The sequence below is a fragment of the Catharus ustulatus genome, chromosome Z, assembly GCF_009819885.2.
Source record: "Catharus ustulatus isolate bCatUst1 chromosome Z, bCatUst1.pri.v2, whole genome shotgun sequence".
Taxonomy (NCBI): Eukaryota; Metazoa; Chordata; class Aves; order Passeriformes; family Turdidae; genus Catharus; species Catharus ustulatus.
The window spans coordinates 34,227,831-34,254,376 of NC_046262.2; the positions used below are offsets into that span (position 1 = coordinate 34,227,831).

Below are 26,546 nucleotides of genomic sequence, written 5' to 3' on the forward strand. Positions count from 1 at the left end.
CCCTGGATTTTATGTTCTTCCCTTGCACAAATCAACCAGAAAAAGTCAGTGCCAGAGAATTAAATTATTATTTTAAGAGTTCTCTAAATATGAAAACAAGAACTGGTTTAAAAGAAGGCTACAAACAAAATCAAGCAGTCAGCATCAGTTTTCTAAAAGGTGTAACTTGGATGGATCTTTGTAAGGGGCCAGGCATCTAGCAATGCCCTTTGGTGTGTAACTGGCAGTGTAGGTTGCTTTGGCATCTAGGAGAGTGGCATTCTTTGGGCCTGAGCAGACAGGTTTATAGATTTATGTACAGTAAATTCACGAATACAAGCCGCACGGAGTATAAGCCGCATATCCGGTGTGTTGGCAACATTGATGTCTTTGTCAATAGATAAGCCGCACCCGGAATATTAGCCGCACTTTAGTTCGCCGCGAGCTTTCACAAAATCGTCATTTAGTAACACAATCGCGGGATCGCCGGGGCTTACTGGCTTACTGCCGACCTCGGAAACATTGTTTCCAAGTGAAAAAAGACACATCCTTTATTTACAAGCCGAAAAAGACAGGAACAATAGCGTGGTCATTTTGCGAGCATTCCCAATGGATCCGCGTTGCCTTTAAACAGCCACTCAGCCGCACGGGCAGGCAGCCGAGCACCGAGCGGAGCCACATCTCCATGCTGGCACAGGAGCGGCCATTGTAGCCCTCGCGGCCCGCGGGGTGAGCGCCGCTCTGGCCCTCGCAGCCCCGCGGGGGGAGCGGCCATTGTAGCCCTCGCGGCCCGCGGGGCGAGCGGCCGTTTTAGCCCTCGCAGCCCCGCGGGGGGAGCGGCCGTTGTAGCCCTTGCGGCCCACGGGGGGAGCGGCCGTTGTAGCCCTCGCAGCCCCGCGGGGGGAGCGGCCGTTGTAGCCCTCTCCCTGCGAGCCGAGTGGCCATTCTACCCCTCTCCCTGTGGGCTGAGCGGCTCCCCCAGCCCTCTCCCTGCGAGCCGACTGCCCGCTTCATCCCTCTCCCTGCGGGGAGAGAGGCTCCCCCAGCCCTCTCCCTGCGAGCCCAGCCAGCCCCGTAGCCACACAAGACTGAAAACACTTTAAAAAGTACAGAGAAATATCACACACTTTTATCGAACTGCCGAGGTAACTCGCCGAGGTAACTCACCCCAATAACAACCCCCACCCCTCAGTAACGCCGCCATCCACAGGCAGGCAATAAGCTGTTCTCTGATTGGTTCATCGTCGGAACAACGGGAAACCATGGATTTCAGACTGTTTGGCTCGGGACTGGACCAGCATGATACTAGGTAAGGGCAGATATCACATTTTTGTCCATAGATTAGCCGCACCGGAATATTGGCCGCATTTCCGGGTTTCCACCAAAATTTTAGTCTTCTTGCTGCGGCTTGTATTTGTGAAATTACTGTAACTGTGAGTGAATGAGGCCCATGATGGGTCCAAAATGTAGTCAAGAGATCTACTGGTTTTGCTGGGAAAGTCTGGAGCATGAGTGATAGGTTTTAGTCTATTTCATAGCCAAGGCTTATAGTCTTCCTTTACTACAGAAGTGCTATTAAATGATTCAGTAATTTTATTAAGCTGGGCCAAAGCTTGATACATCTTGGCTAGTTTTTCATTTGGATGCTTCCAATTTGTCCAAGTAGTGGTGTGAAAGTCCATTTTCTCCAGAGGAGGAAGATATGCATCAGGTTTTCTGGTGAATACAGGAAGCTGTAGTCAAGCATAATATTTCAGAAGAGGAGGTGGCACATCACAGAATCACGGAATTACCAAGATAAAACAGAGCTTTTGGGACACTAAGGTAGCCCCTTTCTCCACTAGACTCCAGAAGAAAGGTGGATTTCTCCACATCACCACTGGACCTCTGGAAAGAAACTGCACCTTCTACAGAACCACTGCTTCAACTGAACCACATCTGTCACTACAAAAGGACTACAGCCACCATTTAATCCAACTGCTACCAACATCCTGCCTGACAGGGTGTCAGGTGATACTCCGGCTTTGTCAGGGCTTGGGGTTTGTTTCTTTGCAGTATTGTATTTCTATTTTAATTTCCCTAGTAAAGAACTGTTATTCCTAATTCCCATATCTTTGCCTAAGAGACGCTTGATTTCAAAATTATAATAATTTGGAGGGAGAGAGTTTACATTCTCCATTTCAGAGAGAAGCTCGTGCCTTTCTTAGCAGATACCTGTCCTCCAAACTAGGACAATCAGGATAATTTTATAGGATATTTGAACTCTTCAATCCAATCAGAATTTGGCGCTCCTGTTTCCCTTAGGAAGTAGGAGACGCCCAGCCACCACCACGCTGGTGAGATGCTGACCTTATGCCCATGCCTAGGGTACATCACTTTCCTGGAGAAACAGTCCAATAGAATGAACCAAGAACATACACACATGTGTGTTTACAGGAAATGCATTAATAAAGTGTTTAAAAGTAAGAAGCTAATGAGATTCAGACCACCTCCAAGAAGAGGTTTGTTCAGAGATCTCATATATCAGCCACCAGCCAAGAGTTACTAAAAATCTTTCTAAGTTCTCCCATCATCTTTGTTGGAGAATACAGTAATTTCATGACCATAAGGCACACTGGACTATAAGGCGCACTTTTTTTTGCAGTGAGGCTCCGCCTCCAGCTCCCCCCACACGGTTGCTGGCCGAGGCCCCGCCTCAACCCGGCAGCCATGGGCCCCCGGGACTGTCTGGACCCAGGAGGGGCGGTGCCGCAGCCCCCCTGGCCCACCTTCACCCGGGAGCCATGGGCCCCCAGGCCCGCCTCCACCTGGCAGGGGCGGTGCCGCGGGCCCCTGGGCCTGCCTCCAGCCGACTGCCGTGGCACTGCTGGCTCCCCCCACAGCTCACAGCTCACACTTCCAGTTTGGCAAATTTCGCAACTTTGTACATCAGATAAGGCGCACCGGACTATAAGGTACACTTCTGGGTTCGAGGGAAAATTTTAGTCAAAAGGGTGCGCCTTATAGTCAGGAAATTACTGTACTCTGTGCATTTTGGATGTAACCACAGCTCCTGCAAAATATTCAAAATATGATAAGCAAGTCCATCTGTCTTCAATTTTTAAAATTTATAAGCTCTACAAGTTCAGAGACCTCATAGGTGTTATGAATTTATTTTACTTAGTATAAGCCAGCAGTGCTACTACTCCTTCAAAATATGTTACAGTTTTATTGTAACTCTAATTCTTAACCATAGATATTAATAGTTTCCCATGTAGGACAATCTTGAAAACATTAGGGGATGCTGGAGGGAATGCAGGATATGAACCATATATTGTTGAGGGGTTAGGCACATCTCCCTGCAACCAAGCAATACCAAATTAAAATTTGATTACATATCTAGAGATAGGCAGAAACAGTTACATGTTTAGGCTAGGCAGCAGGAGATGAGAATTTTTAAACTTTAAGCTGCGAAGTCATATGACATGAACTGTGATAAACAATAGCATCAATTTAACCCTACAGTGTCATTTGGTACATGATGTGTTCAGTGGGAAAGAATATGACAATACAGTAGGAAATGTAACTTAATACCAAAGCAGCAGTATTTTAGATGCTATTCCAACATTTCAGTTATGATAATTAATACAATGATCCAAAATTTTACACTTGGGTAGGTGTGCTAGTTTAGGCTGAGATGGATTTAACTTTCTTCACAGTTGCTGGTATGGGGTGTGTTTTGGATTTCTGCTGAATGCAAGAGTTGATAATACAGAGATGTTTTTGTTATTACTGATCAGGGCTTACACACAGCCAAGACCTTTTGTGCTTTATGTACTCCATGCTGGTGAGGAAGCTGGGAGTGCTTGGCAGGCTGGGAGGAGACACAGACAGGAGAGGTGACCCAAACTGACCACAGGGACATTCCACACCGCATGGCATCATGTTCGGGATATATAGTGGGGGGGTAAGGAGATTGTGAGCAGGCATTTGGAGTGATGATGTTTGTCTTTTCAAGTCACTGTCACCTGTGATGGAGCTCTGCTCTCCTGGAGATGGCTGGACACCTGTCTGCCCATGGGAAGCAGTGAATTAATTTCTTGTTTTGCTTGGTTTGTGTGTGCAGCTTTTGCTCTCCTTATTAAATTGCCTTTATCTCAACCCATTAGTTTTCTACCTTTTACCCTTCTGATTCTCTCCCTGATCCTGCTGGTAGGGGAGTGAGGGGGCAGTTGCATAGGGCTTCACTGTCAGCTGAGGTTACACCACAACAGTAGGGAACATGAAAATCCTAGCAATGCTTAGAGAACAGCACTATGAAAAATTGCATTTTTTGTTGAACCTGGGCCTTTAAGAGAATTCATTCAATATGCAACTGGATCTTTGAGGGGACTTGGACTAAGATTTCCATTTGCAGTGTTTGGAAAAATACTGAAAATTATAACCAAATGTGTCTGAGATATCTTTTATTAGAGCTCTGGAGTTAAACTTAAGGTGCTGACCTAAACACTGAAAAAAGACAAAAATATACATATGTTTCAAATATAGAAAAGTTAAGGCTATCTAAACAGAGAAGGACAGATCCTCCACTTGAACATAGCAGCTTTTTTAATTGGTCTCACTGAAGCTATTCCAATGAGTAACATCTGGCAACATTGCCTATGCAAAATAAAGTGCTCAAAGGTGTGTAGATGTGGATATTTTGCACCTGTGAGTGATAGTCTGCACAACTCAAGTAATTCTAAATGGACATTTCCTGTGTGTTTGATGTACAAACTGCAGTTTATGCTGTTGCAAACATGCAGCTGGAAACAAGCAGCAGCTGGAATAAAGTATAACTCTCAATCATTTCAGCCAGGTAATTTTAACGATGCATTCACATCCCTTTTATTCTCCAACTTCTTTTATCATTTTGACTTCCAAGAAAAATATTGTCTGTGTAAATTGGGACAAATCTGCAATAATAAGAACCAGTCATAAGCCATTTTATTTGCACAGCATAACAAGAAACATAAAATCTATCTATCTGCCTACCCATGTTAGCTAGCTGAAAGGTGAGCAGAGAGGAGGTAAAATCCTCTGATTTTCTACTTATGACTTACTACCAAAACTACTAGGGTTGTTGTAACTGTGTACCTGGAAGTTTTCTCCCAGTGCACAGGGAAGAGAATTTGTGCTGCTGAAGAGGAGGGGAAAAAATCTCCCACAAACACAAGCCAACAAGTTAGTGCAACTGAGAAACAACGGCATAGTTAGATGCACCACTCACCTGTTTTACCAGCAGTAGAGCTGGAGTCCATTGTGTGTCTACATTTCCTGCGTGCATCTCTTGTACATTCACAAAATAACTCTGCAGCAAACACAGAAAGGGTCTCATGCTTCTTGAACTGGTCAGACCTAGGAAATTCTGTATAATTTAGATGGGTATCATCCACTGAATGTGTGGGTCAGTTGTGCAGTATGCCAGGAATATGTTCAGTACATCTGAAAGATGCTGTTGTTGGATCAACATACAGGAATTCCCATGGCTCTGCTTCTACCTAGGATTCCTGTAGGCCTGTTAGATATGGAAAGGAGGTGGATTCATAAAGATCTTAATGCTACCATTAATGTAGCACTGTATTACCACCTACCTATATGTGCTTGTATGTTTCCAGCACAGCTTGTTAGCATGCATATACAGAAGGAATAAAAACTGCACACTGTTTTGATCTGCCTTCTTAAAAAATGAAATTACCTGTGAAGTTCTGAACAAAGTTGCAAGGGCAGCTTACCTTTGTAAGTGGTTCTTATATCCATCTTGGTTCTGGGGATATGTCTCCTCATCCTTCAGGAGATGTATGGAGATGCTTGAGACATAGTGTAGGAATTATATCTGTAAGTGGAGGTCAAATCCATATTCTCATGTCTCTTGACGTGCTTTTCAGATGATTATGAGCTATTTATGAGCTATTTAATCTCTCCTGTGAAGAATAATTTCATTATTTCTCTTTTGTTCCAGAATAAATATATGCTCCTTTTTCTGGACACACAAAGAAATGAATACTTCCCCTTATCTCCACCAGCTAAGAAAGTTTGGATGCAATACAAGCAGTTAGTGAAACACACCAGCCTTTTTTATTTGTAAACATGGACACTGCAAAAGGAACAGAGGTAGGTCTTGATACCCCAGCCAGGCCACGTTTCCCCTTCTTTCCACCCAGCAAGGGTAAAAGCTTTACTTAGAGATACCTCTGTTCTACAGTGTAATTACACCAGAAGACTCGTTCTAAAGGACAATAACTATAGCAACCTATCTAGTGTGTATAGAAAACACGGGAGAGAGGCAACAACAGCCTTCCCAGACAGCATGCTGGACACCAGTTCTGCCAGGTTGGGACAGTAACATCAGAACAGTGCTACAGCAAAACACCAGTTGGGCAAAGAGACACCACCATGGCCAGATAGTCAGCTTTTCTCAGCTATTCCTTTAAAAGAGCTACTTAAGATACTGGGGTAGTGTAACTTAACTCTCACACAGCCTTGCAGAACCACAACTTTACCATCCAACATTCAGCATCCTGAACCTGTTTCACTGCCCAAATCCTTTGGCACAGGGCAGAGAGTCTGCTGCCTGGCACAAGCAAATTCACTTTCTTGCATCAGAAGTACTTCTCCACTGGTGCGCAGATCTGTTTAGACTATTAGCAGCCAGCCAGGAGAAACAGTCAGTATAGCAGCTCTTCTAGTATTAATCCTGCACTTTGCTTCTGCAGTGATGCTGAGTGGGCAAGAGCCTGTGCCTCTGAATACACTGTGATGCATTTTAGCAAAACATACAAGGCTCTCAAAAGTCTCCATGTAAAGCAGAAGAAAAGAGAAATCACTTTGCAAAGTATTAGGTACAGTGGTAAAAACAGAAAAGCAGGAGTAGAAAATAACCAAGAACATCAAGGGGTGTTTTTGTAGATGTCACACATGCTCCAGCCCCTTGGCATACTGTTTTCAGCAATCCAAAGACAACGTATTTTTTAAGAGAAGACAAGCTGGAACACAACAGACATTCAGCTTCCTCAGCAGCAGGGAGAACCCTGCAATGGAGAGGGTCTTTTCCAAGCCAGTCACTGCATAGTTGCATGTTTGAAACAGTCAATACGTACCAGAACCATGTAACAGATCACAGGTAGGCAACACTTTACCAGAGTGATGTAGAAGAAGGGGAAGGAATCAGTAGAGTTTTGCATCAGGATGGGTACTGTGAGAGCTGGAAGAAGTCCTCACTGAGCCACTCTCCACCATTTACCAGTTGCCCTGGCTAACCATGGAGGTCACACAAGTCTCGAAGTTAGCAAATATTACCCTATGTATAGGAAAGGCTGGGAGGAGGATAAGGGAAATACAGGCCTGTTAGCCTGATGTCAGTGTCAGGGGAAGTCATGAAGTAGATCATCTGGACTGTCATTATAAGGCAAGTGCAAGGCAACCAGAGAATAAAGCTCAGTCAGCATGGGCTTGTGAAACACAGGTCTCAGGTCCTGCTTAACCAACCTGATTGTTTTCTATGACAAGGTGACTTGGTTAGTTGATGAAGGAAAGACTGTGGATGTATCTATGTGTACTTTTGTAAAGCCTTTGACACCATCTCCCAAAGCCTTCTCCTGAGAAACTGAATGCTCCTGGCTTGAACAGGTGTTCTCTTTACTGGATAAAGAGCTGCTTAGATGGCTGGGTCCCAAGCGTGTTGGTGAATGAAGTTAAATCCAGTTGGAGCCCAGTGACCAGTGGTGCTCCCCAGTACTGGGGTCAGCCCTGTTTAGTATCTTTATCAATGATGTGAACAAGGGAATTGAGGGCACCCTTACCCAGTTTGCAGATGACACCAAGATGGGCAGGAGTTAATCTGCCAGCAGGTAAGAAGGCTCTCCAGAGAGATCTGGACTAGCTGACTCTATGGATTGAGGCCAATGACATGATATTCAACAAGGCCAAGTGCCAGGTCCCACTCTTCAATCTTGTGAGACCTGAAAGACTTCAAGTAAACCTAAAAGAGCTAATGTCTCAAACATGCAACAGTAGAGAAAAGGAATGTTACCATGCCAACTAGATAAGATGTGGTTGGAAAAGAGGGTCTTGCATAGGCAGTACAGTGCTTCTCTGGGACCAGCTTCCTTATCTTGGGTAACTATTTTTACAAACAAACTATGAGACTGTCCAACACCCTTCTGTAAAGTTCTAGAATAACAAAATGTACATGGAAAGACTAAATAGTGCAACAGAGAGAGGCCAGAGCGTGCACCCATTATCTGTGCACCTGACGTCCAGAGCAAAGAGACCAGAAATGGTACTGGAGCCCTGGGTGATGACACAGATCTGTTTTCTCTACCTCTATTTTCCTATCTCTTCTTTCTTTCTTTCTTTCTTTCTTTCTTTCTTTCTTTCTTTCTTTCTTTCTTTCTTTCTTTCTTTCTTTCTTTCTTTCTTTCTTTCTTTCTTTCTTTCTTTCTTTCTTTCTTCTCTTTCTTTCTTTCTTCCTCTGCTTAAAAGTTAGGATCATTGCTGCTACAGGCTGTTCAAAGATTACTGTTGTCACGTGCTGCTGAGAAAAGTTTAATCTGTGGCTGTCCAGAAAAGCTCAAATCATTGCTGCCACATTGCTGCTTTCAACCTACCATAAGATTTAAATAGTTCCTACCATAAATAACACTTTTAAATCAATCTCATGGTGTTGTTTTGCCCTAATTTAGCCCATAGGTGCCCCGAATCCGGGCTCCCTCAGAGCAGGTGGTGCAGAACTACCCTCTGGGGACCCAACATGTTACAACAGCCCCAGGCAGTGCCACAGGCTGAGGGCCAAGTGTCTGCAAAGGTGCCCGAGGCAAAGAACCCAAGGATGCTGGTCAACATTGGCTGAACATGAGCCAGCATGTGCCCAGGTGGCCAAGAAGGCCAATGGCATCCTGACCTGGATCAGCAATAGTGGGGCTAACAGGACCAGGGAAGGGATCATCTCCCTGTGCTCATCACTGGTGAGGCCTCACTGTATTCACTTTTGGGCCTCTCACTCACTACAGGAAAGACACTGAATTGCTGGAGTGTGTCCAGAGAAATACAATGGAGCTGGTGAAAACTCTGAAGCATTGAGTCCTGTGAGGAGTGGCTCAGGGAGGTGTTTAGACTGGAGAGGAGGAGCCTCAGGGATTACCCTATCACTCTCTACAACTAGCTAAAAGGAGGGTGCAGCCAGCTGTGGGTCAGTCTTTTCTCCTTGACAGGAGGACAAGAAATGGCCTCAAGTTGCATCACTGGAGGTTTAGAATGGATATTAAGAAGAATCTCTTTATGGAAATGGTTGTTGAAGATTGCAACATGCTGCCCAGGGTTGAATCCTTACTCCTAGAGGTATTTAAAAGCCAAGTAGATGTGGCACTTAGGAATACAGTTTTGCTGGTAGACTTGCAAAGTTAATGGCTGGACTTGACGTTCCTAGGGTTTTTCCAGCCTAAAGAATTCTCTGAGGACAAATGGGTGCTGTTAGATGGTAAGACTTCAACAGCCATTTTCTACTCTTTGGTCTCTACTTCAATTCAGCAAGAGTGATATTACTCAAGATTGTACCTCTGATGACAAAGGAAGTAAACACCAAGATCAGGCAACAGCCTCCATTTGAGAATACGGAAGCTCTCAGATCCATTTTAAAGCATCAGATTCCTACTTTCCTTCTGTGGACAAGTTGGAACTCTCTAGAACCTTTTTTCTGGGATCACCACAACTTAAACAAATGCTTCCCAAGGCTTAGGGTTGGGGTACAATTCCTTCACAGTGATAGTTGTCTGACCTGCAATACCGATCAGGCTGACTCCCACAGTTGCCCCCATCTGGCATGGCACCAGTGTGCCTCCAAAGAGCTAGTCTGGGCTCTGGTGGACCGTGTCAAACAGTGACAAGTGGTGTTCCTCAGAATTCTGTATTGGGAATGGTGTTATTTAATATCATCATTAATGACATAGTCAAAGGGATCAAGTACACTCTCAGCAAATTTTCAAGTGACACAAAGCTGAATGGTGTGGCCAACACATCTGAAGGACAAGATGCCATTCAGAGGGACCTGGACAAGCTCAAGAATTGGACCAGTGGGAGCCTCATGATGTTTACCAAGACCAAGTGCAAGGCACTGCACCCGTGTCAGGGCAACGTCCAGTACCAACACAGGCTGTGGGAAGAACACATCAGAGCAGCCCAGACCAGAAGGATTTGGGGTGCTGGTGGAGGAGAGGCTGGACATGACACTCATAGCCCAGAAAGCCAAATGTGTCCTCGGTTGCATCCAAAGTAGCGTGGGCAGTAGTGGATGGAGGGGATTCTGCCCCTCTGCTCTGCTCTGCTCTGCTCTGGTGAGACCAAACTGTAGTGCTGCATCCAGCTCAGGGTGGTTCTAGCACAGGAAGAACATGGACCTGTTGGAAAAAGTCCAGAAAAGTGTCAATAACATGATCAGAGGAATGGAGCAGCTCTCCTGTGAGGAAAGGCTGAGAGAAAAGGGGTTGTTCAGCCTGGAGAAGGCTTCACGGTGACCTAATCACAGCCTTCCAGTACCTGAAGGGAGGCTAGAAGAAAGATGGAGAGAGACTTTTTACAAGAACATGTAGTGACAGGACAAGGAGGAATGGCTTCAAACTGAAAGAGATTAGGTAGATTAGGTACTAGGAAGAAATTCTTCACTGTGAAGGTGGTGAGGCATTGTCACAACTTTCCAAAAAAACTGGATGCCCCAACCTTAGTGTCTTGGGTTGCAATACAGACTGTCACCAAAGTACATATTCTATCAATATCTGTTGAAACCAGGTAGAGCAGTGATCCTTGTCTCTGTGGGAGATACCCTGCTAATAGACCATGTGTTAAAACCAGGTGGGGGGCAGTGTTCTTTATTTTTTCCACAACTGTCCTTCCTCTTGGAAGATATCTTCTATTAATGGGCCATTGACTACAACTGCATGACTGTTAAAATTACATCATCCCATTGGGAGATGCTCCAGCCAGGGGGAAGATTCAAGCATTTACAACCTAGCAAAAAACTGAGATTTGGAACACCAAAGCAACCTTTTCTCACTGGATTACAGAGGAAAACCAGACCTTTCCACATCATCAGTGGACCTTTGGAGGAAAACTGCACCTTTCTACATGAGCACTGCTTCAACTGAACCACATCTGTCACTCCAGGAGGACTGCAGTCACCACTGAATGGGACTGCTACCAACACTCTGCCTGACGGGGTGTCAGATTGTATTCTGACTCTGTCAGTGTTTTGGGTTTGTTCTTTATATTACTGTATTCCTATTTTATTTTTCTAGTATAGAACTGTTATTCCTATTCCTATATCTTTGCCTGAGAGCCCCTTAATTTCAAAATTATAATAATTTGGAGGGAGGGGGTTTACATTGTCAATTTCAAGAGAGGCTCCTCCCTTTCTTAGCAGACCTGTCTTTCAAACCAAGACACCTAGAAATGTTCAAGGTCAGGCTGGATGGAGCAATTTGGTCTAGTGAAAGGTGGCCCTGCCCATGGCACCAGAGCTGGAACTAACTGATCTTTAAAAAGCCATCTAACACAAGCCATTTTATGATGATGTGACACCTCTGAAAGCAGCTCAGTCTGAATAGTACAAGACATGTCCATTATATCTTCAAAAATTAGGACAGTGGGAACAGACTGATTTTTTGAGTAATCTCCATACTTATGAAGCTAAAATGCCACCATGGATTGTGTATCATTGGTGACTTCCTTCTTTGCACACTGGGACTAGGCTAGAACAGTGTGGGTAATACTCATCCTGTCAAAACCCTCAGGTTTCTTCCAAGAGCCACAGAAGTCTGTGTCCCTTTCTTGTTTGAGTCAAATACTCTACATTGAGTTGTTACGGAGCACATTCATTTTATCCAGTTCATTGTTGAAGTTGTTGTAATGGTTTGTTCTTATGTATCCCTATGTTTTCCCTAAGTTGGTTTGTCCCTAAGTTGTATCCACCTCTGAAACTACCCTGTATGGCATTCCCCATCCCGTGTTTCAGTCACTTCCCTGTCCATTATTGTAACCCTGCCCCTTGTTCCAGTGCCTTCCCACCCTGGGCCAATCCCTTGTTGCTCCACCCCCTTTGGAATTCCCTGATACTCAAATGTCCCATTGGCCCATGTAACCCCTTCTCCTTCCCAAGCTTCCCTCATTCATTTCTACTTTGCAAGACCTTGCCCTTCACTCCTCCCCTGAGAATTCATTATTGGTCGATTGTTTGTACCCACCCCCCAATTTGCCCCCGTATTTAAACCCAGGCACAGTGGTGCTCAGGGCTCTTTTGCTCCTAATCATTTTTGAGAGTTGGTTCTTTTTTCCCTTTTCTCTTTGTGGAATTTTTCCCATTGTGATGCTAATAACCTGTTGGCTACACCCTATACAGATGAGGCAGGGAGGGAGTGGGCAGATAAAGGAAGTGGGGGTAGCTGCACTCTCTCGCACTCATTTGGCTTGGAGGAGAACGGTCACTGGAAAAAACATCATTCTGCCACACTGACACCAGGAGCTGCCTTTCTCAGCAGGGGGACCCCGCAACCCCTGCCCAGATGCCCTTCCACCTTCACGCATCCTGTTGGAGCACTGGGACCAACATTGCCCCAAGATCCATGAGCAGTTCTTTCCACTGATGGCTCCTGCCGCATTGTGGAGATGAATTAGAAGTGAAAAGCAGCGGTTTGGAGCCCTACCTGACAGGTTGCACAAGCTATCAAAGGAGAAGGTGGATCAAGTCAACTTGCTGAACTCAAAGCCGTTCAGCTGACCCTGACATTGCTGAGACAGAGAAGTGGCCAAAGCTCTACCTTTACACTGATTTATGGATGGTAGCCAATGCTCTGTGGGATTGGCTGGAAAGGTGGAAGAAAGTAAACTGGCAATGTAGGGGAAAACCAATCTGGGCTGCTGATGAGTGGAAAGACATTGCTACTCAGGTAGAGAAGCTACCTGTGAAAGTTCGTCATGTGGATACCCATGTCCCCAAGAGTCGGGCTAATGAGGAACACCAACACAACGAACAGGTAGATCAGGCCTCAAAGATAGAGGTGTCACGGATAGACTTAGATTGGCAACACAAGGGAGAATTGTTCCTGGCTCAATGGGCCCATGATGCCTCAGGTCATCAGCGCAGAGATGCCACCTATAAGTGGGCACAAGACTGAAGGGTGACACTAACCATGGACAGTATTTCTCAAGTCATCCATGACTGTGAGACATGCGCTGCCATCAAGCAAGCCAAGGGGGTGAAGCCCCTCTGGTATGGTGGGCATTGGTCCAAATATAAGTACGGGGAGGCCTGGCAGATTGACTACATCACACTGCCTCAGACCCGCCAAGGCAAGCGCTACGTGCTGACCATGGTGGAAGCCACCACCGGATGGCTGGAGACCTACCCTGTGCCTCACACCACGGCCTGGAACACCATCCTGGGCCTTGAGAAACAAGTCCTTTGGAGGTATGGTTCCCCTGAGAGAATTGAGTCAGACAACAGGACTCATTTCAAGAACAGCCTTATAAGCACCTGGGCTAGAGAACATGGCATTGAGTGGGTGTACCATATTCCCTACCATGCACCAGTGACTGGGAAGATAGAACGGTGCAATGGTCTCCTTAAAACCATCTTAAAGGCACTGGGTGGGGGGACTTTCAAGAACCAAAGGCCACATGGTTAGTGAACACTCAAGGTTCCACTAACCAAGCAGGCCCTGCCCAATCTGAGCCCTTTGGAACAGCAGGAGAGATAAGATTCCAGTGGTACACATGAGAGGTGTGCTAGGAAAAACTGTTTGGGTGCACTCTGCCTCCAGCAAACACAGTCCCATCCATGGGGTTGATTTCGCTCAAGGACCAGGTTGCATCTTGTGGATGAGGCAAAAGGATGGAGAGACTTGATGCATACCGCAAGGAGACCTTGTTCTAGGGTGAACTACCTATGATACTGTGCCTGTATCTCTAATTGCATCTATGTATATAATTTAAAGGTTTTAATTTGATGTAGCATGTTGGTATGGGAAAAATTCGGGGTGGATTATGTTGGGGGTTGGTTCTTTTTTCCCTTTTCTCTTTGTGGATTTTTTCCCATTGTCATGCTAAGAACTTGTTGGCTACACTCTAGCATGGATGAGGCAGGGAGGGGGTGGGCGCGCACTCTCTCTCGCACTCGCCTGGCTTGGAGGAGAATGGTCACCAGAAAAACCCCGTTCTGCCACACTGAAGCCGGGAGCTGCCTTTCTCAGCTAGGGCAATCTGTAACCCCTTGCCCGGATGCCCTTCCACCTCCCCGCATCCTGTTGGAGCATCGGGATCAACACTGCCCCAAGATCCATCAGCAGCATCTCTCCTCCACCCTTCCCATTCGGGATGCAGCTGCATTACCCCAGCACCCCTGCAGCCACGTGTGATCACCACACCTCCCCCTGCTACCAGGAGCTGGCCAGCACTGCCTGCTAGCTGGTACAGTAACTGAACCACAGGGGAAAAGTGTCCACAACTGAAAGAACTGTGACTGGGTTTCTGTTCTGTTTGTTAATTTCCTAGATGATGCTGTTTTGTTTTCCTTATTACTCATATATATAACTAAAGAACTGTTACTCCTACCCTCATATCTCTGCCTGAGAGCCCCTGATTCCAAAATTATAATAATTTGCAGGGAGGGAGGTCTGCAGTCTCCATCTCAGGGTGGAGCTCCTGCCTTTCTTGGCAAATACCTGTCTTTCAAACCAGGACATCCCTTCAACACTAATAAACGCTGTTGGAATCTCAGCAGCTCAGAGCTGAGCGACGGTGTTTTCTGGTTGAGCTAGCCCAGGCTTCGGTCGCATCAGCTGGTGCCCAAATGTGGTGCTTCCCTGAGGGTCTGAGACCCCATGACAGACTGGATGGTCCACTTTGTGGACCTTTGCAAGTCTTTGGAGGTCTGCTACCCTGGTGGGAGCAGACTGAGTTTTATTCAGTGGTACTCCTGGGGACGAAAACAGCAACCCCTGCAGCATCAGATGTTACAAATGAGTTAATGTTTGGGGGTAGAGTTATAAGTTATTAATTAGTATAATGAAGTTATGAATTGATAATTAATCGGTATGAAGTTATGGATTGTTAATGAATTGTTATGTAGGAATTGTTAATGGATTGTTATAAGCAGGTTATAAGACAGGTTATCAAGTTAGTAGGCTGCAGTGTGGATGTGTGGCCACAAGGGGAAGGGCTAATGGGTGTTCAGTTGGTTGGATGAAGAGAACTTTCTGGAATATTACCTCATGGAGTGAGGGCAGCAATTTGAACTATGATTAGACCACAAGCCAGCCTATAAGATCAGAGTATTCCAAAATGATTGGTCAAGATTGCATCCTCATATGCACCAACCAATGACCAGGAAAAGGACCAATCAGAGCAAGGATCAACAACGCACCAATCCACAAGGGGCCAAGATTATAAAGATTGCCCAGGTGCACAGGGTCCTCTGGCAAAACCTTGGGTCCGAAGGAGCACTCAGTGTAATAAATAGGCCAGGAGAGCTGCTCCTTTATAAGGCTTTTATTAGAGGTCAGCTTTGGGGAACCCAAAGGGTTGCGCACACCACTGCTGTTCCCGTTGGACAACACCAAGGAGGAGGAGTGCAGCTTTGTCCTCAGGCAGAGCTGGGCCTTTCATCCTCACAGGGTCTGTAGGAAGACTGTTCCGGCTCATAGTCAAGAGGGAGGTCATGTTGGTAGGGTGCTGTTTGGGTCATAGGGACAGAACAAAGCTGCTCGGGATGATAAATTCATGCCAGCACCGGGCCAGGGCAAGCCCGGCGGCATCGGGGTGGCGGCCACGCAGTGGGGAGGAAAGCGCGGTGGTGCAGCCTGGGCAGGGGGGCAAAGCCACCGGCATCGGGGAGGTGCTCACACGGGGAGGGCCTGCCGGCATCGGGACATCCCCCACGCAGGGTGGGCCCGCCGGCATCAGGGCGGCTGCCACGCAGGGAGGGGGAAAGCTGCCGGAATCGGGGCGGTCACTGCGCAGGTTGGGAGGAAAGCCACCGACATCGGGACAGTAGCGGCGCGGGCGAGCCTGCCGGCATCGGGTCACCTGGGCCGCCAGGGGACTCCCGGAGTGCACCGGCAACGCGGGGTTCCCGGTGCGCCAGGGGGGAGCATGACACCTGGAGTGCCAGGGAGCTCCCGGAGCAGAGGGGCCCTGGGGACGCTGCACAGAGTGGCGGCGGGCATAGCCTCGCCCCACCAGGTACAGGCAGGCCCGGGGGCCAATGGCTGCCGGGTTGAGGCGGGGCCTCAGCCAGCAACAGCGCGGGGGGAGCTGGGGGCAGAGCCTCACTGCAAAAAAAAGGTGTGCCTTATAGTCCGGTGCGCCTTATCTGATCTACAAAGTTGTGAAATTTGACGACTCCCAGGGGGTGCGCCTTATAGTCTGGTGCGTCTTATGGTCGTGAAATTACTGTACTTTATTTTAATTATTTTGTGTTGCGGGCGTAAGTAGGGAGGGGGCTATTTTAAATCTAGACGCAAGCTAATCAGAGGGATGCCATCTTAAGTGGGACTCCCTGAGCACAGGATTAGGGGGTCATCTTGAACATCCCAGAAGAGTCAGGGAGAAGCAGCCATAATGTTTTGAGTAAGTTCTCGTGGGCTGCAGTGTTACTGTGTTCCCTTTGTGGTTCCTACAGTTGTAATTTTTCCCATCATAAGGGATTACCACAGTCCCTAATTCCTTTTATACCTATCTCAGTTTACCACTCCCAGTTTCTTTTCTCTACCCATTATAAATATATTTTGAGTAATAAGCCTTTTGAGGTACCAGTAATAGAGAAAGTTACCCTAAAAGCAAATTTCAGAGCAACAAGTGCTTATTTATTACATATACCTTGGTCAGATCGCAATTTATTAGGCTGAGACTTGCAGCTGCAATTAGGAATAGGGGTGGTACCCAAAGGAAGGAGAATGATTGCAAAGTTGCTGGTATTAAAGGCAGAGAATGAAGCAAAAATTGATAAGGTGTGGGCAGAAGGGGGAGGTCAAGGCCTATTAGAAATACCCCCTATAGAAATAAAAATGAAGCCAGGAATTCCCCCAGTTAGGATAAAACAATACCCAATTTCAGCTGAAGGTAAACAAGGATTAATACCAATAATAAAAGGCTTATTTAGAGATGGAATTCTAGAACCATGCATGCCACCACATAATACACCAACACTACTGGTAAACAAATCCAATGGTAGCTATCAGTTAGTTCAGGATCTCAGAGAAATTAACAGACAATCACTAGGTATCCAGTAGTCGTAAACCCATGTACTCTGTTAAGTAGGACACCAGCAAGACATGTGTGGTTCAGTGTCATAGACTTAAAAGATGCTTTCTGGTCTTGTACTTTGGCAGAAGGGAGTAGGGACTGGTTTGCTTTTGAGTGGGAAGATGAGACCATGGGAAGGAAGCAGCAACTCAGGTGGACCCGCTTGCCACAGGGATTCACCGAATCCCCCAACTTGGGCAGGCTCTGGAAGAATTACTAAAACAGTTCCAGCCCAACAAGGAATTTCAAATTCTGCAATATGTAGATGATTTCTTAATACCTGGAGAAAAAAGGAATGAGTATAAGAAACAACTGTAAGACTACTAAATTTTCTGGGAAAGAAGGGTTTGAAGGTATCAAAAAGAAAATTACAATTTGTTGAACCCGAAGTAGAATACTTATGCCATCTGATTTGGCACGGCTATAAGAAGTTAAAGGCCACTAGGATCCAGGGAATACTTACATTACTAGCACCAAAAACAAAAAGAGATGTATGAAAATTATTCGGACTAATTGGATATTGTAAATTCTGGATTGACAGGCATACTAAATTAGTAAAATTTCTCTATGATAAATTAGTAAGGAAATAATCTTTTGATTGGAATGTAGAAGATGAGAAGCAGTTTGAGAAACTAAAAGAAAAGTTATGAGAAGCCCCAGTTTTATGTTTACCTGACTTGGATAAACCATTTGAACTGTTTGTTAATGTAGAAGGGATTGCATATGGCGTGCTTACCCAGAAATGGTGTGAGATGAGGAAACCAGTTGTTGACTTGTCAAAATTGTTAGATCTAGTCAGAAGTTGGCCAACATGTTTACAGTCAGTGGCAGCTACTGTAACTCTAGCAGAGGAAGCATACAAATATTTGGAAGGAAGATAAAAGTATGCACTCTCCATGATACTAAGACTATCTTAAGCAAAAGGGCTAGCCAATGGATAACAGACAGTGGGCTGTTGAAATATGAACTAATGTTAACCAACATTGATAATCTAGAACTAGCCATGACAAAAACTCAAAATCCAGCCCAATTCTTGTACGGGGAGCCAGACAGAGATCTGGAGCATTGGTGTTTGGAAGTAACAGAGTTACAAACAAAAGTAAGGCCAGATTTGTATGATCAGCCCTTACCCGAAGGAGAGATATTGTTCATGGATGGGTTATCTAGAGTAGTGGAAGGAAAAAGAGCATTGGGGTATACAGTGGTGGGATGGGAGAAATATGGCAGTAGTTGAAAAAGGAAAACTGCCAGCTAGGTGGTCTGCTCAGTGCTGTGAAATGTTTGCTCCACTAAAGTGTCTATAGCAGTTGAGATACCAAAAAGAGGCCATTTACACAGACTCGAGGTATGCTTATGGCGTGGTACATACATTTGGTAAGAACTGTGGGGAAAGAGGATTTGTTAATTCAAAAGGAAAAACTCTAATTCATGAGAATCTAATAAAGGAAGTATTAGAAGCCCTGAAAGATCCAGTAGAAATTGCTGTAGTCCCATGTTAAAGCTCACCAAACCGGGACATCACTAGAAGCATTAGGAAATAACCTGGCAGACAAAATGGCCAAAAAGGCAGCATTAGAAGGTGAGGAGAGGATCTTACAGCTAGTGGACCTTAGGGAAAGGAAGAAAGATAATGAAGAAGTCCCAGTTTTCAGTGAGCTCAAAGAGAAGGAATTACAAAAAATAGGTGGTACTAAGAATGAGAAAGGGGAATGGATGTTGCCTGATGGAAGGCAGGTACTTAGTAAGGTGTTAGCCTGGAGAATATACCTACTTCAACACAGTGGGGGACACAGGCCTTTTGTGATCATTTTCTCCAGACTTACGCATGTATTTGGGTTTTTGAGATTGCCTGAACCATTACAAAAGGGTTGCATAATTTGCCAGAAAGTAAACAGAAAGGTGATGAGAAAAGTACCTTCAGGTGGGAGAGAGCTGGCCCGGACACCTTTTCGGAGTATCCAGATTGATTTCACAGAACTTTCTCCAGTTCAGAAGTTCAAATATCTATTATAGACTACTTGACCCACTGGGTTGAGGCATTCCCAACTGTGAGAGAACAGCTGATGTGGTTAGTAAAGTATTACTAGAACAGACTGTGCCAAGGTATGCGATTATCAATACCATATACTCAGACTGAGGCCCCCATTTTAGAGTGAGAATCCTACATCAAATAATTGAAGCTCTAGGTATCACATGGAAACTCCATACTCCAGGGCGACCTCAGAGCTCAGGAAAAGTTGAGAGAATGAACCAAACCCTAAAGACAACTCTCACAAAATTAGTGGAGGAAACAAAAATGAGCTGGTTGAGGTGTTTCCCACTAGCATTAAGGAGAATAAGGACTAGAGCAAGAGCAGATATGGGATTATCCCCATACGAGACAATGTTTGGTTTGCCATTCCCGATGACAGTGGATCATATTGGGACTTACAAAGAAGGAGAATTAAATATATAATTAAATACATCTGCACTGTTGCAAGTACTTTAGAAAACTTTAGGGAAAAAGGCTATCTCCCTCAAAGTATCCCGACTGACTTTAATATCCATCCATTTTGATTTTGATTTTGAGTTCTGATTAAAGTTTGGAAAGAGCAACCACTGGCTCCACAATAGGATGGCCCTTTCCAGGTATTACTAACCACAGAGACTGCAGTCAGGATGCAAGAAAAAGGATGGACTCATACCAGAAGAGTAAAAGGACTGGTACCAGCTCCCACTGAACGGGCAGTAACTAACCAAACTGACCTAAAATTAATTCCGCGGAAGCACTCCAAAAAGGAGTGATAAAGAGTATTAACCTAATTGCTTAAAGTTTTATAAGGACGAAGGATTGTGGCTTTTAGCAAATTGTTACTCAAGTTATTTGTTATAATCATTATTGAAGTTTAAAAAATTAATAGTTATTTAATGTTTATAGGTGTAATAAGGATTGTTTAAAGAGTTCTTGATGAATGGTTATTAACCACTGGTATTTCTCCTAAAGGTTCTAAGGATTCCCAGAAACAGAGCATTTTCCACATATGTAGTAATCAGGCCCTAAAGCAAAGATATAAGCTGATACAAGGAAGAAAACCAGTCAACGCAAGGAAACATAATACCTGGTAAAAACAAGGTTGCAGGAGGCAAGACCGGATCAGGCTATACTCAAGCCAAATAATTTAAGTCAACAGAACCCAGTAGATTGTTCCTGGAAGAAGACAGGAACCAAGAAGAATGAAGAAGTGTCCTGACCCCTGTTAATACTGATGCTCTTCCTAATGAGCACCCAGGAAAACCAAACCAATCCCTGTGAAAATTGTTACTGTCCCTTATATGTGGGAGACTCTCGGCATGCTATTTTAATAATGCATACTAATCTGAGTCCTAATTGTATCAACTTTTTACATTTGAAAACTTGTAAAGAAAATGGCAAAACATATTGGGTTTTTGAAAACAGGGAATTTAAAGCAAAAGTTGGTTGTAGAATGCCCTATAAGGGAAAAATGGATTTGTTCTGAGAAAAATCCAACAAAAGAAACATGGAAAAAGGGAGTCTATGAACCAGATATCATCAAAGAGAAAGAGATAAGGGGGGTAATCAAGAAGAAGACAAGGACTATTTTGAGTCGTAAAAACTTGTTTGTAGACCTAGTTGAAAGAATAAACCATGAGTTCAATGCGACTAACTGTTGGACTTGTGGGGACACCAGAATGGCTGAGATTTGGCCCTGGGAAGAGATAGCTTTAAATCCACAGGAGACATTGAAATTGCTAAGGAAGAAAGAAGGGTAAACAACTATGTCATCTGAGAGGGATGAGAGAGACGATGAAGAAGTGTGGAGCCTGAGGTCAGAGGTGATCAGTGAAGAGTTTTTGTGGAGAAGACATCCAAAACACCATACCTATGTGGGTGAGTTTTCCTGTAAACAATATTTAGTAATCAATGATACCCACCACTGATGGATCCTCTGAGCTCCGAATTTATATGGGGCCACAAAACAAAGACAGGGATGTTCTTACATAGAACAAGAGAAACATTATGAGTGTGTTACTAGACACCCTAATCCTTTCCTTGATGATCCCCAACTTCCCAAGTTCTGAAGTAATGGAGGCATTGATACAGTGAATCCTCTGGGATTCTGGAGGGCTCCAAAGAAATTATTTTGGCTCTGCAGAAAGATGTTACCTAAAAATTGGGTGGGAAGTTGCGCTCTGGGAATCATTGGAACCTCCTCCTTCTTGTTACTGAGAATAGAAGGGCAACATTTGGGAATCTCCCAGTATCATGGACAAGTCCATAAAAAAAGAGATCTAATTGGAGGGACCTGGAAGTGGGGTGATGAGGAATGGCCACCCAAGAGAATAATAGCCACATATGGACCTACCACATGGGCCCAACACAGACTGTGGGGATACAGAACCCCAAACTATATGCTAAACCGAATCATTTGTCTACAAGCTCTTTTGGATATGATAGCTAACCAATCAGTTTTGGTAATGGACTTAATCTCTGATATAATCTTAATCTCTTGATATATTGCCAAATGAGAATGGCAATATATCAAAACTGGTTAGCTCTTCATTACTTATTGGCAGAAGAAGGAAGAGTATGTGGTAAGTTCAATTCCTCAGAGTGCTGCATTGGAATTGACGATCATGGAGATACCATCAAAAATAATACTGCCACCATTGGAAAGTTGAGGGGTGTGCCAGTGCAGAGGTCGACTCCTTTGTTGAAAACCCATTGGTGGGATAATCTTCTAGGAGGGTGGTGGAAGAAAGTGTTGTTTATTGTGGGAATTGCATTAATGACTTTGATTTTTCTTCCATGTATGATCCTTTGCCTCATTTGACTGATCTCGAGAATCGTACGAAGCTCCTTAGAAGAATTAAGTGATGAGAAAATTGAAAGAATCATGAAAGTACGAGTCCATATACAAAAGGAAATCCTGGGAGTAGCAAAGGAAACTTATGAGAAATACCAGCCGTTAAGAAAGTTATATCAAGCCTATGAAATCCCTGCATAAATACAGAGGTTTGATGTGGACTGAAGCCTGATCAAAGATTTAGAAGGGGGAGTTGTTATAAATTAGTTAATGTTTGGGGGTAGAGTTATAAGTTATTAATTAATATAATGAAGTTATGAATTGATAATTAAACAGTATGAAGTTATGGACTATTAATGAAAGGTTATGTAGGAATTGTTAATGGATTGTTATAAGCAGGTTGTAAGATAGGTTGTCAAGTTAGTAGTGCTGTGGTGTGGGTGTGTGGCCACTGCAGGGAAGGGCTAATGGGTGTTCAGTCGGTTGGATGAAGAGAACTTTCTGGAATATTACCTCATGGGGTGAGGACAGCAATTTGAACTATGATTAGACCACAAGCCAGCCTATAAGATCAGAGTATTCCAAAATGACTGGTCAAGATTGCATCCTCGTATGGACCAACCAATGAGCAGGAAAAGGACGAATCAGAGCGAGGATCAACAATGCACCAATCCACAAGCGGCCAAGATTATAAAGACTGCCCAGGTGCTCAGCACAGGATCCTCTGGCAAAACCTTGGGTCCGAAGGAGTGCCCAGTGTGTCATATTGCTATTTAGTTTTCTGGTTTGTCACATGATACTCGGGCTTATCTCGAGTCCCTGTTCTCAGCTGTAAAATTAATAAACAAGTTAACCTGCAGAAAGTTGCAAGCCTCATCTATTACACCAGAGATCATCTTTGGGGTTGGGACTGCAACCACAGAACCTTGTCTGGATGGCAGTGTGAGTGTCTCCTGGGTAGGGAGATTTTTGTGTGGCTGGGAGGGACCCCTGTGTGTGTGTGTGTGTGTGTGTGTGTCTGTGTGTCTGTGTGTGTCTGTGTGTGTCTGTGTGTCTGTGTCTGTGTCTGTGTCTGTGTGTGTCTGTGTGGTGTCCTTTCCTCAGCTGCCCCTGAACCCTTATTTTGCTTTCTCTGAGTTTTCTTTTGCTGTCAGTTGTGGGTGGAGTTACTGGATGGTTTCAATAATGGGTTCTCAACTGGCTGTCTAGCAGAGGGGGGATTTATACCCAAGTTGTGGGAGTCCTTGTGAGAGTGGGGGGAAACATTTTTCAAAGGGATTGTTAAAAAGATTAATTCACTGGTTGTTTCTTCACTTCCTCAGGGTCTCCCCTTCAAATGTGATCTCCATTCCTTTTTAGGATGGAATCAACCCAAAATTTAAAATTAATGGATTTGATGAATTAAGAGGACACCTCAGCACAAAAACTTGTCCCCTTTGTTTGTTCTAATATGGCTTGCATTAATTGAAAGAGGGGAAGTGGGGAAACAACCACCAAGTTCTATGCCAGTTATCCCTTCTCTGTTCTCCTGAGTTTCTTTCCCTCTGCCAAGTGAGACATGCAGAGCAGACCAGTAAGTGCAGGGCAGGCAGCCAGGCCCCTCCTCTTCCTTCTCCAGCAGTTCCCACCCCCTTCTGACTTCTGGTTCACATACCCCTCCTTCTGCATCCCACGCTATCAGAATCAGATGTGATGGGCCTGGAAACCAGAAGCTGGAATGGAAGGCCTTTCCCACCATCACTCCTGTTACTTATTGTGGTCAGGGAGGTATGCTCCCAGAATGGGAGCCTTTCTCCTGTCAAAACAAAAAAGAGCTCTGTAAGGCTCAGAAGGAGTTTAGGAGGGGAAGTGAATACTTTAAAGGCCTGTTGAAAGCCACCTTATTCTTCAACCTCCTGGTCGCGTACAACCTCAAAGATTTGTTCTGCTTTCCCCAGCAGAGTACATGCTGTGGGAAGAGGCATGGAAGAGGTCGCTAGGGGCCATCTGTTCTGAGCTTTTACAGAGTTTGGATGGCACACTTTGACGCCTTTGGTGACATTATTACAATGGACCGCCTCAGCAGCAAGGGGGCATGGGCTCAACCCAAGGGCCAGGCTAAGGCCTTGACTCAATCAGTTCTTGAGTGGGTAAGGGGAGATGCAGAGAAGGCTTTCAATTCCTTGCCAACATGTGAACCTCAAATTAGTTTTTCCAACATAAAGCAGCTAACCAATGAATCATTTGTCAACTTCATTGATAGATTGAAAACAAACTGAGAAACAAATAGAAGACCCAAGTTTACATCCCACTTCACTGTTAGAATCAGCAAAAACTAATGCTAACCAGTTTGCCAGGGTATCATTCTAAAGATGCCCCTGAATACGCTGCTGAGTCTTATCGGAAATCATAGAGTTGTGCACCAAGAAAACTGCTGTTTCGAGACATGAGAACAGACAACATCTAAGTATGGAAAAGACAGTCACTGCAGCGGCACCTACCGCCTGTGGTCCCACCAAAGGTCCTATCACCTTTGACCTGCTGAGACCCACCAGTGTGTTTTCGCTGTGGCCAAAGGGGACGTGTTGCCAGATTTTGCCCAGCACCAAATTCCTGTAGGCCAGGGCAACTGGACCAAGGAGGAGGCAAAACAGCTAATCAGCAAAAAAAAACCTAGGGAGCAGCATGAACCTGCTCCACATGTGAACAAGAGGGGAACAGGTTTCTCAGGGGAAGAGGGAACTGAACGTGACTACCAAATCAGACTTGACAAAGATATCTACCAGACTGGCACCCACCATCAAAGCAATAATAAAGTATGGCCTTCTCAATCGCTGCTCTTGTTAGCAACTACAAGAGATCATTGTTTCAGGTCCTGGAACTGGACTGTGATTGCCGTGTGTGGCAGTGTATATTGCAGCTCTTCTAGGGACTGCAATTTGAAACCCAGCCAGCCTGTGAGTAGGCAGTTATCTGCATGAAAATCCCAGCTGATCTATTGGACCCTGTGCGCTGATGTATCACTGGTTGAGGAGATGAGTGACCGAAATACTGACCAACCACCTGTGTAAGCCCAGGAAAGCTCAAGCCCCCTATTTAAGTGTGCTCACAAAAGAATAAGGTTGCTTACGTCTTGTTACGGTGAACCATGAGCGTAATGTCTTTGACTCCAACCCAGCACGCTCCCCTGCCCCCCCTCCCCCGATGGCCCAACCAATGCAACCATGGACCCACTGGGTGGAAGATTGATGCCTCAGGGACCCAACTGTAAGTACTCTGTCGTTGGGGACACAAAGTACACACCCCCGGAGACTGAGATGAACTTCCAGGTGATCTGGAAGAACTCATTTTCTTGGCGTGCTGCATCCATTTATCCTTCCACATGGGCAAGGGTCACGTAATCACCCAAGCCATCCCCATACCATCAGGAATCCCAGCAGAATCACTCACCAGAAGTCTGCTGGGAAGAAGTGGTGGGTGAGAACAAGTCCATCATTTCCTGTTACCCCCTACAGGGTACTGAAAGCCTGAAAATGAAGGGCTTGCTTGATACAGGGGTGGATGTGACAGTCATCCCCAAAAGGAGATGGCCAGCACATTGGGAATTGCAACCCATGGCATTCATCGAGGGTGCCCAATTGGCTAGAATTTCAAAGAACCTTGTACAAATGGAGGGGCCGGACAGGGAATTGGATACTCGACTCCCATTTGTTGCAGATTATGAGGCTCCCTTGTGGGGAGGGACACCTTGTCACTATGGGGGGCATGCATTGAGAGCCCAAAAATCCCTTGAGATTTTTATTGGTGATATGGAGCACCCTACCCAAAAACTAAATTGGACTACTGATTCATCAATATGGGTAGATCAATGGCCGCTAAGCAAAGAAAAATTTAAGGCACTCAACAACCTCATGGAGGAGCAACTGGCTCAAGGAAACATTGAGCCCACCTTTAGTCCTTGGAACGCCCTGGTCTTTGCCATCAAAAAGCCAGGGAAGGAGAAGTGGTGGCTCCTTCATGAGCTCCACAAAATAAACAGGGATGCCTTCCCCAGTGATGCTCCCCCAAAATTGGAATCTGGCTGTTGTTGATATCAAGGATTGATTTTTCAAAATTCCCTTTGACCCTGTCAACGCCCCACAGTTTGCCTTCTCGGTACCAACCACCAACCGAGAAACCCCAAGGAGGAGACTACACTGGCGAGTTCTTCCTCAGGGAATGAAGAACTCCCCTACCATCTGCCAGTGGTCCATCACCTGATTGCTGTCCCTGTCCGCACCAAAGTGGGGGAGGCCATTATTCTGCACTTTATGGATGATGTCCTTGTGTGCGCTCTTGATGACAATGTACCTCCACCATGTGCTTGACCAAGTGGTCAATGTTTTGACATCTGCAGGTTTCTCTTTGCAGAAGGAGAAGGTTCAAAGGATCACTGTGAGGACCACTGTTCCTTAAAAAGTGGCTTTTAACAGTGAT

General features: G+C 45.2%; 1 protein-coding gene across 1 annotated transcript; it reads right to left on the reverse strand.

Annotated features, from left to right (window-relative positions):
• Window positions 1-107: 107 nt before the first annotated feature.
• On the reverse strand, window positions 108-25,220 carry SAXO1 (stabilizer of axonemal microtubules 1). The gene is given in 8 exon segments (XM_033086383.1): window positions 108-170; window positions 172-293; window positions 1,405-1,481; window positions 1,483-1,712; window positions 5,228-5,308; window positions 5,809-5,877; window positions 24,572-24,699; window positions 25,211-25,220. Coding segments are annotated over 8 exon segments (780 nt in total).
• Window positions 25,221-26,546: the final 1,326 nt, after the last annotated feature.